The sequence below is a fragment of the Lucilia sericata genome, unplaced genomic scaffold (genome assembly GCF_015586225.1).
Source record: "Lucilia sericata isolate MDLA Ls3-8-SP2 unplaced genomic scaffold, ASM1558622v1 Contig001728F_arrow, whole genome shotgun sequence".
NCBI lineage: Eukaryota > Metazoa > Arthropoda > Insecta > Diptera > Calliphoridae > Lucilia > Lucilia sericata.
The window spans coordinates 40,481-54,488 of NW_023995633.1; the positions used below are offsets into that span (position 1 = coordinate 40,481).

Genomic DNA, 14,008 nt, shown 5'->3' on the forward strand with positions numbered 1-14,008 from the left:
TTCATATAGAAGTCAATGTTAAAAGGGTAAATCACTTTAACAGATGGTGGGTTGAGAAAAATATATAAAGAATCAAATTAATTAAGAAAAAATTAGATTCAATAAAAATAAAAAGGTGTTATAAAAGTGTTCAAATCGATTTCTGGGAGTACGTTTGTGGATTAAAAAAACATAAAACTATATATCTTAGGAGCAAAAAATATTTGTGGAAAATTCCAGCCTTATAAACATTTCCCATTTGCTTCATATCGTTTAGAAATTTTAAACTCGTTCTACTCCTTTTTTAAACTTTTTGTCGAGAATTGTTTGTATGATTAACGCAAATATTTGGATAAACTGCATTTGTTATAAAAAGTTGTATTTTTGCAAAATTGTGTAATGAAATGTGTTTCTAACAAGTTTTTAATAAAATTTATGAATTTTATTCATCTTTAAAAAACTTCAAGTATAAAAATTTTTTCACAAAAAATTTTCAGTATAGTATTAAATATGAAATATAAAATTTTCAATATAACAGTTATTTTTTTCTAAAAAAGATAGCATTAAAAAAATTCTATAAAAAAATCAAGTATAACAGTTTTCCTTTAAATTAATTAATATCTTAAGGATTAACTGATTATAAAAGTTTTCTTCACAAAAGATAATATTGTTATCTTCATAAAAACACAGTATAAGAGTTTTCTTTATAATTTTCCATAAAAAATTTCTGTGTAATAATTATTTTCCATTATTATTTTCAGTATAACACATTTTTTCAATAGAAACATTAAGTTCAAAAGGTTTTTCTTACGAATTGGTCAGCATAACAGGTTTTAATTCAAAAAATAATAGTATAACTGTTTATAATTTTTTGTATAACAGTTTTCACTAAAGAATTTTATGTGTATAACAGTTTTCTTTCTATTTCATTTATTTACTGCATACAAATTGTTCTATAGAAAATTTTGAAGAATATTAGTTTTTTTCTAATGAAATAGTCAGTATAAGAGTTTTTTCTTAATAAAAACTTCTTTAAAAAAAAAAAAAATTTATAGAAAATTTATAGTATATTAGGTTTACCTAAAAAATTATCAGTATAACAGTTTCCTCTACAAAAAATTTATATATAACAGTTCCTTCTATCAAAAATTTTTATATTGTATAACAAATTTTCTATAGAATATTGGAAGTTTGTCAGTTTTTACTAAACAACGGTTAGTTTTATAGTTTCTACTATCCAAAATTTTTAGTTTTCTATAGAAATTTTTTAAGAATATTAGATTTTCTCTAAAGAAATGTTAAGTATAACAGTTTTTCCTTAAAAAAACTTCTTTTATAAAATTTTTTCTTTAAAAAATTTGAAGTATAACAGGTTTACCTAAAGAAATTATCAGTATAACAGTTTCTCCTACAAAAATTTTAAATATAACAGTTTCTTCTATCAAAAATTTTTATATTGTATAACAAATTTTCTATAGAATATTGGAAGTTTGTCAGTTTTTACTAAACAACGGTTAGTTCTATAGTTTCTACTATCCAAAAGTTTTAGTTTTCTATAAAAATTTTTTAAGAATATTCGATTTTCTCTAAAGAAATGTTAAGTATAACAGTTTTTCCTTAAAAAAAATTATTTTATAAAATGTTTTCTTTAACAAATTTGAAGTACCTATAACAGGTTTACCTAAAGAAATGATCAGTTTAAAAGTTTTTCCTACAAAACATTTAAATATAACAGTTTCCTCTATCAAAAATGTTTATATTATATGATATTATAGCAAATTGCTAGAATATCAGTTTTTGTTAAAGAACTGGTCAGTATAACAGTTTTTCCCACAAAAAATTTAAATATAACAGTTTCTTCTCTTCAAAATTTTCCGTATAACTGTTTTTATCAAAGATAATTTTGTTTCTAACAGTTTTCTTCAGTACAAAATTCCGAGTATAACAGTTTTCTCTATCAATAGTCTAAAATTTTCTACAATAAACATGATGGGAAATAGTTTGGTTATTAAAATTTTTAGAGTATAACATTTTATAACAGTTTTTTGTATAAAAAATTTAAGTATAACAGTTATTTCTTAAGAAATATTATTTCAGAAAAGTTTTTATACAAGAGTATTCAAGTATAACAGTTTATTTAAAAGAATTATGTTCGAAAACAATTGGTATAACAGTTTTTTATACGAATTTGTTCAAGTATAACAGTTATGTCTAAAGAAAATTTTGTGCTTAACAGTTTTGTTGTAGAATGTTTCATTTTTCATAAGAAATTTGAGGAAATTTTTATATTTTAAAGGTAATATATTTGTTATAACAGTTTTTAATAGCTTCGTATAACAGTTTTATTTTCAAGAAAAACTTTACTTATTTAATATTATTTTGATATCAATTAAAAACTGCTTTATCCAACCCTGCCTGACACCCACACAAAACCAAGCAAAACAATAACAAACTGCTTAAAACAAACATATGTATCACAAACAACAATTGCAATTTTCCTTTTCATCTTTTATAAAACTACCAACAACAAAAACACCGCTAGAAACCAAATAAAGCAACAACAAAAGCATAACTCCAAAATCAAAGTTTCATCTTCAATTCCCACACTTCATCATACAATACCCAACAACCCAACAACAACAAATTGCTTTCAAATGTATCAATGACGTTCTGCTTATACTACAATAACAAATCCTCTTTACTAAAACAAACAACAATAACACTGCTAGCAATAACAACAAAAACAGTCCATCAACATAAAAACCATGCACTTTCCAAACTCTGCCACACAAAACCCCCACGGATCAACAACAAAAACACTAAATTTAAAGCAGATAGATACATACTAAAATCAGGCGACAATTGCCGGCTTAAAAACAACAACAATACAATAACTTTGTTTTTGCTTTTCACCAAAAAAAAAAACAACAAATTATTAGGTACATACATACCTGTTGCAAACTGCCGGCCGGTCATTTACATATAAATTCTTGCAGGTTTTTAATTTTATTCACAAAAACAAACACTTTTTTATTTATTAACAATTATAAAACAACAAATTATTGATTAATTAAACAAAAAACACTTATTTTTTGTGTGGCCCACTATCAGGCCACCATTTTAGCAACGAAAACGAAAGGAATTTCTTTTTTTTCTGACATTTTTTTTCACAACTACTCTTTGCATGATTTCTAATAATTTAATAACTTTTCTTTACATATTTAAGCTATAATTTTATAACTTTATTAATTAATAACAATATTTTAATATTATTTTATAAAACAAAACACTTTTTTCAAAAATTTTTCTTAATTTTCTTAAACTTTCTATTGAATTCCTTTTACCACGACACGCACTCTACGAAAACCAATTAGAAACTAATGAAAGAGTTGTTTTGTTGCCATAAAAAACAAAAACAATTTTAAGAGTAAAGAGTAAATAAAGCAGGACAAAAGAGAAAAGATCTATGATAAGTGTGGCCATTGACTGCAATACAAACAAAATTTTATATTTTTCTTGTTATAATAACTCTAGCTTAACCAAACGGCAACACTTGTTATTTATTATTGGTTTTTATTCAGTTTCTTCGAGGATTTCATTTGTTTCGTGTGTTTTTTTTGGAGTGAAAAAAAAAGAAAATTATTAAAAAATTAAAATAAAATCTTTTAAATATAAAAAAAGTTTCTTAAATTTAAAGAAATTTATTTAAGAAAGCTGTTTATTTATGGTTTAATTCATATTAAAAGTTTATTATTGTTAATAAAAAGTGTATAGCAAAATGTTAAGCAAATTTTTGGCCAAATATTTTGGTTTCCGTTTTAAAGTGTCGTTCGCCAGGTGGCCAAATAAGAAATTAAAGAAAATTATAGAAATTTTTAAAGAAAAGTGTATTCTACAAGCAATTGTTAATATGTATTTTGAAAAAAGGTAAGTTCTATTTAAACTAATTTATTAAAGACAAAAAAACACAAACTCCTACTGCAAGGCGTCTGATTAGTTAAGATGTATACTGCCACAAGCACAGTGGTTAGGAAGTATGAAAAATTTGGTTAATTTATAAACAACATATTAAATATATAGAATTGTTAGATATTTTATAAAAACCTTAACTACAGTGTGGCAAATAGTAAAATGTTTTTTCTTAAAAAAAAAAAAATTATATGAAAACCTTGGCATATGATCTATTCTTTCTATAGAAAATTGTATGTACAATGGTTTTTCTTATTAAAAATCAACTATATCAGGTTTTTTCTATAAACAAATTTAATTATAAAATTTTAAATAGAAAATTTATAGCTTAACTCCTTTTCTAAAAAAATTTAAAGTATTAAGAGTATAACAGTATTTTTCTATAGAAAATAATAGCTTTTTCTTTCCTTTCCTTAGAAGTATAACCCTATTTTATATAGAAAATATTATGTGGTAACAACTTTTATAGGAAAAACTTTCAGTACCTATACCAGTTTTTGTATAGCATAACAGGATTTTTTTTATGGCAAGTTTCAATTATAACAAATTTGTATGGAAAAATTAATTTATAACGAAGGAAAATTAAAAAAAATAACTGACTTTTGTTCAAAAGTTCGATATTTTTACTAATAATCTGTCATTCAAAATCCACCTTTTAACTAAAAATCAGTATTACATTTTTACAAAACCATTTTTTTTTTTACTAAAATCAAATTTTTAAGTTAGTTAGTTGTTATTAGTTAGTTAGTTAGTTAGTTAGTTAGTTAGTTAGTTAGTTAGTTAGTTAGTTAGTTAGTTAGTAGTAGTTAGTTAGTTAGTTAGTTAGTTAGTTAGTTAGTTAGTTAGTTAGTTAGTTAGTTAGTTAGTTAGTTAGTTAGTTAGTTAGTTAGTTAGTTAGTTAGTTAGTTAGTTAGTAGTTAGTTAGTTAGTTAGTTAGTTAGTTAGTTAGTTAGTTAGTTAGTTAGTTAGTTAGTTAGTTAGTTAGTTAGTTAGTTAGTTAGTTAGTTAGTTAGTTAGTTAGTTAGTTAGTTAGTTAGTTAGTAGTTAGTTAGTTAGTTAGTTAGTTAGTTAGTAGTTAGTAGTTAGTTAGTTAGTTAGTTAGTTAGTTAGTTAGTTAGTTAGTTAGTTAGTAGTTAGTTAGTTAGTTAGTAGTAGTTAGTTAGTTAGTTAGTAGTAGTTAGTTAGTTAGTTAGTTAGTTAGTTAGTTAGTTAGTTAGTTAGTTAGTTAGTTAGTTAGTTAGTTAGTTAGTTAGTTAGTTAGTTAGTTAGTTAGTTAGTTAGTTATTAGTTAGTTAGTAGTTAGTTAGTTAGTTAGTTAGTTAGTTAGTTAGTTAGTTAGTTAGTTAGTTAGTTAGTAGTTAGTTAGTTAGTTAGTTAGTTAGTTAGTTAGTTAGTTAGTTAGTTAGTTAGTTAGTTAGTTAGTTAGTTAGTTAGTTAGTTAGTTAGTTAGTTAGTTAGTTAGTTAGTTAGTTAGTTAGTTAGTTAGTTAGTTAGTTAGTTAGTTAGTTAGTAGTTAGTTAGTTAGTTAGTTAGTTAGTTAGTTAGTTAGTTAGTTAGTTAGTTAGTTAGTTAGTTAGTTAGTTAGTTAGTTAGTTAGTTAGTTAGTTAGTAGTTAGTAGTTAGTTAGTTAGTTAGTTAGTTAGTTAGTTAGTTAGTTAGTTAGTTAGTTAGTTAGTTAGTAGTTAGTTAGTTAGTTAGTTAGTTAGTTAGTTAGTTAGTTAGTTAGTAGTTAGTAGTTAGTTAGTTAGTTAGTTAGTTAGTTAGTTAGTTAGTTAGTTAGTTAGTTAGTTAGTTAGGTAGTTAGTTAGTTAGTTAGTTAGTTAGTTAGTTAGTTAGTTATATTTTTACCAAATTTCTTTCGATCTACCCACTGTGAGCTTTTTAAACACTTAATTATTTACACATTCTTCGTACTTTTCCTCACTCTCTTTTTCTCGCTTCTTATCAAAACGTTTATTCATTCATAAACCATTGTTGTTTACATTTTCTCTCTACCCCTCCATACAACTTCTTAGTTTTTGTTTATGCTGTGTTGTTGTTGTTTTTCTGCTGTTTTCGCAATACAACTTGTTTTTGTTAACCATTTTTACAACTGCAGCCAAAACAACACTTGTTGCTCGCTGTTAAGTTGGTACTGTTAACATTGGCTGTTGTATGAACAGACTGTTGTTTTGATTTAACATTTTGTTTAACAGTTAAAATGTTGGGGTTGGTGTTTACAGCAGTTAGTTGCTGTTAGCTAAGCAACCAAGAAGGATCGTTTTGGTTTTAGTAAAAAATTAAAGAAAAAATTTTAAAATAAAAGTGATTTCTTAATAAAATATTAAAGAGTTTACGAATAATAAATAAAAAAGGATAAAGTAAGTTTTAAGAAAAAATGATAAAAATATATGAATTATTGAAAAATAAGAGATTTTGTACCACAAATTGAGTGTGACCGATGGGGATGATAAAATAATTGTTTAACAAAATTAAACGTTAACTTTGCTAAAAGTAAACTTACGCAAAAGTATTAATAATAAAAGAAACAAGTTTAGTGAAATTAATATTTAATAAATGTATTAAAATAAAACCATTTTATAATTACATAAATATGTAGTTATGTTTAAAAGTTTAAATTTAATTTAAAAACTAAACATTAAATTATTTAACTCATTTTTATTGCCAAAAACATAAAGTGAAAATAAAAATAATTAGATTAAGGGTTACCTAACCCATTTAACACTTTTTAAACCCTTTCTTTAAACAACGAAAGTAGTTGTTTATGGAAAAGATAAAATAACAAAATTTCTTATTATTGTAAGTTTTATAAGAAAAGTAATCGGTTACTTGAAGACTAACAGTCTATTTTTTTAAAATTGTATAGCTTTCTTAAAGCCAAATAGACATAACCAGTAGATAAAAATCTATAAAATGAACATTTTCCAAAAACCTAATGGTTACTTAAAAAAGTAATCGGTTACTTTCAGTTTAAAAGTTACAAAATTGCTAAAATTTTTACAATTTCGTTTAAAGAAAATTGTTTTTACTGGGAAGTTATCATTTATTCGTAAATGAAACGGTTATTTTAGAAAAGTAATCGGTTACTTTTTAAAGTAATCGCTTAAAATTGAGATATTATTAAAGGGTTTTAGATTAAAAAGGGTCCAGCAACATTTATAACTTATTAAAAAGTACATTTTCCTAATAAATCTAATGGTTACTTTTGAAAAAATTAACGATTACTTGAGTTTTTTTAAGAAAATTTTTAATATTTTTAGCTTACCATTAAAAATATTCGGTTTGTAGCTATATAAAAACATATTCTGACTTAAATGTAACCATTAATTGATAAAAGTAACCGGTTACTTTTGTATATTTTGACAAAAATTTACAAAATTTGTATGTAGTTTGCATTGAAATCTATTATTTTAAACAAAAATTAGCTTTTAAGTTAATTTTTGGCAAAAAAAATTAATGGTTACTTTTAAAAGTAATCGTTTGCTTTTTTGTTAGATCTGAAAATTTGTAATAGTTTTTTCATATCTCAACTTTAAATCAAGTTATTTTAATAAAAATTGCAATAGGAACATAATTTCTGCATTAAAATGAACGGTTACTTTTCAAAGTAACCGATTACTTTTTACATTTTTTTCTTTTTAAAAGAAAATGTTGATACTTTAGGTTTAAAATTATTAATTTTGCATTAAAGTTATTAAAACAAACAGTTTAAGTTCAAAAATTCCACGATTACTTTTAAAAGTAACCGGTTACTTTTGGTAAATACTAATTAAAACAGTTAAATATTATTGTAATTAGACTTCTAAGCAAATTATTTTGTTGTGGTAACACTTTTAAAAGTATTTGAGGCATTTAGTAATAAAAGTAACCGGTTACTTTTGTAAAATAATGCTTAAAAAGGGGAAATTTTTCTTAATTTAACTTTAAAGCTATTTTTAAATAAAAATATGAAAGAAAAGCTAGATTTTTATGCGATTACTTGCAAATAGTAACCGGTTACTTTTGACAAGTAATGATTAAAAGTGTAAAAAAATTGTTAAATACTAGTTTTAATTTGTTTAATTGATGTTTAAACCGATTTATTAATAAATATATATAAAAAAACTTGATTTTTGTATGGTTACTTTCAAAAGTAACCGGTTACTTTTGATAAATATTAAGTAAAACAATTAAATATTATTGCAATTAGACTTTTAACAAATTATTTTGTTGTGGTAACACTTTTAAAAGTATTTGAGGCATTTAGTAATAAAAGTAACCGGTTACTTCTGTAAAATAATGCTTAAAAAATGCGGTTACTTGCGAAAAGTAACCGGTTACTTTTGACAAATAATGATTAAAAGTGTGAAAAATTGTTGTAATGTGACAATAAACCGAATTAATTGATGTTTAAACCGATTTATTAATAAAAATATTTAAGAAAAACTAGACCTGTGTATGGTTACTTTCAAAAGTAACCGGTTACTTTTGGTAAAGAAGGATTAAATAAGTTTAAATCTTCTATAATTGAACGTTAAAGCTAATTTTTAGTTGAAATATTCATGAAAAATTGGATTTTCATGCGGTTACTTTCAAACTAAACGACTACTTACAAAAAGTTTTTGAGGCATTTAGTAATAAAAGTAACCGCTTACCTTTGGAAAATAATGCTTAAAAAGGGGGAATTTTTTTTCAATTTAACTTTGAAACTCTTTTTAAAAACAAATATGAAAGATAATATTGATTTTTAAGCGGTTACTTACAAAAAGTAACCGGTTACTTTTGACAAATAATAATTAAAAGTTTAAACAATTTTTGAATACTAGTTTTAATTTGTGTAATTGCTGTTTAAATCAATTTATTAATAGAAATATTTAACAAAAACTTAATTTTTTGTATGGTTACTTTAAAAAGTAACCGGTTACTTTTGGTTAAGAAGGATTAAATAAGTTTAAATTTTTTATAACTGAACTTTAAACCTGATTTTTAATGGAAATATTAATGAAAAATTGGATTTTCATGCGGTTACTTTCAAAAGGTAACCGATTACTTTTTACAGTTTTACGTTTTTTTAATAAAAATTTTCATATTTTGCAATTCTAATCAAAATTTCGTCATTATTTTGTATGTTTAACTCCCTGTTAGTACCATTTCTATATTTTTTATGTAAACATGAAAATCATGACCTGTTTTAATGTGAATTAAAATAAATTTCATTTGTCTTAATACAACAACATATAAATTGTATTTAATTAAAGTAATTTAAGTGCAAACTATTTGTTAAAAAATTAATGAAAATAATCTTAGAAAAACGTGAATTCTATTGGACACGACTGAAGTTTTGTTTTCTCAACTCACACTTCTTATCAATCAAAATCAGCTTAAAGAACTTGCAATAGAGCTTTTTTTGTTTAAACACCTTAACCTTAAATTGTTAATAAGTAACCATAGAAAACAAGCGTTTACCAGATGAAAAACTTCAATGTTGTTGCAATGAAATCTTTAGAAGTTTATAAAAATGAGAGGGAGGAAATTAATTGTTTTGTTAGATGCTGTAAAATGATTGGAAGTGTGAACACTTAATTGTTGCGCATAAACTTGGGCGGGATAGATTAAAGTTGAGATTCTAGGGGAAACCTTGAACTTGAGATTTTCGTTTGACAAGTAGTCGGTTATTGAACAACTTTCATATGAAATCTTTATGGCTTCAATGATAAAAAGATCCTAAACACCAGACGCATGTTTCAAATTTTGATAATTAGTTCATAAAATAAAGAAGTTTAGTACCCATCATATAGATAATGTTTAACCCAAATTAACAATTGACATGATTTAACAACAAAAACACAAATACTCTTAAAAGATTGTGGTACATTTCCTCTATTTTAAAAATAAATCATAAAAAAACCAAACTTTTGCTTTTTATCCAGCAAAAAACCCGTTCGATTTCATTCTAAATTCTGAGAAAAAACAACCAAAAACCATTTTTGTTTTGTTTTGTAGTCCTTTACGCTACAAATAGTACCGGTTTCTTTATATCTTAACAACCAGACTAGTGCGTGGTAAAACCCCCGTTTTAATGAACTTGAACTTGTAGACGAGACCACTATACAACGTCGTCAGTATTATTATAATCATCATCATCATCACCACCATGCGTCGTCATGTCTGTTATTGGTATTTGTTAACAATTTATCTTCGATTTATATTATATTTTAACTCACCTTTGGTAAGGTGTATAGCAGCAGCTGATGCTGCTTTTAGTGGTGATTATCCTCAAGTGAGAAAGCTTCGCCAGCAAAGTGAAAAACCCCATATTGTTATTATTTTAATAGATGATATGGTAAGTATGAAAAAAAGCTTTTTTTCAACAAAAAAGCTTTAATAGTGTTTACACAAACAACTTAAAAACTGGTTACTAATTAAAAGTAATCGGTTACTTTTTTAAAAAAATCAATAAAAATTCAACAAATTATCCATTTTTATTAATTAAATTTAAAATTAAATATAATTTCCACCAAAATTTTGAAAATAAACGGTTATTAATCAAAAGTAACCGGTTACTTTTTTTTAAATATTTCTAATATTTAAAAGATTACTAATTTTTATTAATAAAATGAAAATTTTGACTTATTTTTAAGAAAATTTTATTAAAAAAACCGGTTACTTATAAAAAGTAACCGATTACTTTTTTCTCAAATCGCAAATTTTTTAAATTAAAACTTCTTTTTCGTAATAAAATAAAAGTTACGATTAATTTGTAATAAAATTTTATAAAATAACCGGTTACTTATAAAAGTAACCGATTACTTTTTTCAGAAAAGGCTTATTTTCAAAATAATATATATTTTTGCTAATAAAATAGAATTCTAGGTCGATTTATATAAAATTTTTATGCAAAAAAAAACCGGTTACTTACAAAAAGTAACCGATTCCTTTTTTAAACTCGAAATTATTTTGAAGAAATATACCTGTTTTCTAAATAAAATAAAAAACTACGGATTTTTTATAAAAAGTAACCGATTACTTTTTTTCAAAAATCTTAAATACTTAAAAGAAATACACATTTTTGTTAACAGCATAAAAAACTATAAGGATTTTTATAAATTTTTTTTAATAAAAACCGGTTACTTATATAAAGTAACCGAATACTTTTTTCTAAAATCACAATTTTTTATAAAAATATATTTTTTTAACAATAAAATTAAAAACTATATTGATTTTTATATAAATTTGTGCACCAAAAACCGATTACTTACAAAAAGTAATCGGTTACTTTTTTCAAAAATGCTTTATTTTCCAAATTGTTAATAAATAAAAGTAAATAAAATAAAAAAGTAATGTTTCATAAAGAATTAAGCAAAAACCCGGTTACTTACAAAAAGTAATTTTCCAAAAGTTTCTAAAAACAATCGATTACTTAAGAAAAGTAATCGGTTACTTTTTAAAAACTCTTTTATATTTGAATGATATACCTAGTTTTATAAATAAAATTAATATTTTTATTAGTTTTTTAAGAAATTCTGTGTAGAAAGCGGTTACTTAGAAAAATTAATCGGTTACTTTTTTAAAAAAATATTTGATATTTTAGTCTATTTTGTTATTTTTGTAAATAACCTTAAAAATAGTACAAATTTTCAATAAACTTGTGTAAATTAAATGGTTATCAAAAAAAGTAATCGGTTATTTTTAAAAGTAACCATCAAAATTTTAGTAATATTACTTGTTTTTTGTTAAAAATTATCTTTAGGCTTGAATTATAGTTTAATTTGTGTAGTTACTTATTGAAAATAAGCGATTATTCGTTAAAAGTAAACGGTTACTTTTTAAAGTAACCATCAAAAATCTTGGAAAATGTATGTTTTGAATCTAAATTTGTGTTTTTATACAATTTAATGTTTCTTTAAATGGTTATTTATAAGAAAGAAGTGGTTACTCGTTTAAAGTAATCGCTTATTTTTTTAAGTAACCATCAAAAATCTTAAAAAAATAAAATTGGGTAAAGAATCTGTTTAAGCTAAATTGTATGTTTATTTGAGCGTTTACCTAATAGAAGTAATCGGTTACTTGAAAAAGTAACCATGAATTTTTTTTTAAATTATAACAAATTCATTCAAAAACTTTAAAATGCAATATGTCTCTTATTGAAACCTATATTCTTATTTAAATTTCCACGCCCAAAGGGCTTCAATGATGTCAGCTTTCATGGCTCTAATCAGGTGGTAACGCCCAACATCGATGCCTTGGCCTATAATGGCATTATATTGAATAGAAACTATGTGCCCAATTTGTGTACACCCTCTAGGTCGACTTTATTAACTGGGAAATATCCCATACATACAGGTAATATAAACAAATTACGACAGATTTCGATTTCACTTTAAGGTCCATATTGACCCATTTTGTTTTGTAAAGGTATGCATCATTTTGTTATTGTCAACGATGAACCCTGGGGTCTTCCTTTGAATCAACGTTTAATGCCTGAGTTATTCCGTGATTCTGGCTACTCTACTTATTTAGTGGGTAAATGGCATTTGGGTTTCTATCGCAAAGAAATGACTCCTCTGTATCGGGGTTTTGATCATCATTTGGGTTATTATTCGGGCTATATAGGTTACTATGATCATACGTTGAAGATGTTGGTAAGTAAAGGAACTGAAATCAAGTTTTATTAGTCTAATTTTGCTGGTTTATAGAACCGCAATTATTCCGGTTTGGATATGCGTCGAGATTTAGAACCTTGCCCTGAATTGTCGGGCATCTATGCCACCGATTTGTTTACCCGAGAAGCGGTACATGTTATAAGGAATCATAATGTTGAAAAGCCTCTATTTTTACTAATGAGCCATTTAGCGGTTCATACGGGAAATGAAGATAATCCCATGGAGGCTCCTGAGGAAGAACTGGAGAAGTTCGATTACATCTCCGATCCCCAGAGAAGGGCCTATGCGGGTAAGGGTTTTATTTAACAATATATAGGGGTTTATATAATGTTTTTCCGCGTTCCAGCCATGTTATCACGTTTGGATCAAAGTGTAGGTTTGACCGTCAAGGCCTTGGCCGATAAGGGCATTTTAGATAATACTATAATACTATTATATTCCGATAATGGAGCCCCCACGGTGGGTATTCATGGTAACATGGGTTCAAATTATCCTTTTAGGGGGGTAAGTCTAAACAATTTTCATTAATAAAACTTTTTTCCAAAGTGTTGTTTTCTTTTCCCTTTAGCAAAAAGAGTCCCCCTGGGAGGGAGGCATACGTTCGGCGGCCCTAATCTGGAGTCCGCTTCTAAAGCAAAAGAATTATGTTAGTAATCAAGTATCACACGCCATTGATTGGTTACCCACCTTGGCTGCTGCGGCCAATATTTCCCTACCGGAAGATCTCAATTTAGATGGCATTAATCTTTGGCCCGCCTTAAGTGAGGCTCAAGAATCCCAACCTCGAAGACTTTTGCATGTTTATGATGACATTTTCGGCTACAGTTCTTATATGAAAGGAAATCTAAAATATGTTAATGGTTCTTCCTTCGAAGGGAAATATGACACCTGGCTGGGGGATATTAACCAAGATGAAATGGATCCTTTAAGTAAAAATTATGAAGAAAATATATTAAATTCTTTAGTTCAACAAACACTAGGGGATCAAAGTGTAAGCAAAGAGTTAATCCAAAATTTAAGACAACAATCCACCCATACATGTCCCTTAAATAGTGAGGATTATACTAAGGACATATACAAATGTCAACCGCTCAAGGCCCCTTGTTATTTCGATATTGAAAAAGATCCCTGTGAACGTTATAATCTGGCCAATTTATATCCTTTGCAAGTGGAAATTTTGGCTCAGGAAGTCAAGGAGTATCGCTTAGGCTTAACACCTACCGCTAGAATACCTTTCCCGGATGCCAGATGTAATCCCTTAAGATTCCAGGGCAATTGGCAGTGGTGGTATGGCACTCCCGACACCTCAAAAGCGGGGAAGATTCCAGCAATTGCCTGTAATATTTTACTTTTAACTTTTATATTAAGTTTAATTTTCTAAAAATTTTTGTATTTACTTTTTCCAAAAAATGTGATAT

General features: G+C 25.6%; 1 protein-coding gene across 1 annotated transcript; it reads left to right on the plus strand.

Annotated features, from left to right (window-relative positions):
* Positions 1 to 6,257: 6,257 nt before the first annotated feature.
* Positions 6,258 to 13,947, plus strand: LOC119612536 (arylsulfatase B; the record flags this gene model as incomplete). The annotated part of the gene is made up of 7 exons (XM_037968345.1): positions 6,258 to 6,308; positions 9,931 to 10,270; positions 12,111 to 12,270; positions 12,343 to 12,569; positions 12,624 to 12,879; positions 12,937 to 13,094; positions 13,159 to 13,947. Coding segments are annotated over exons 2-7 (1,779 nt in total), but the record flags the coding sequence as incomplete, so codon positions are not given.
* Between the last annotated feature and the right edge of the window lie 61 nt (positions 13,948 to 14,008).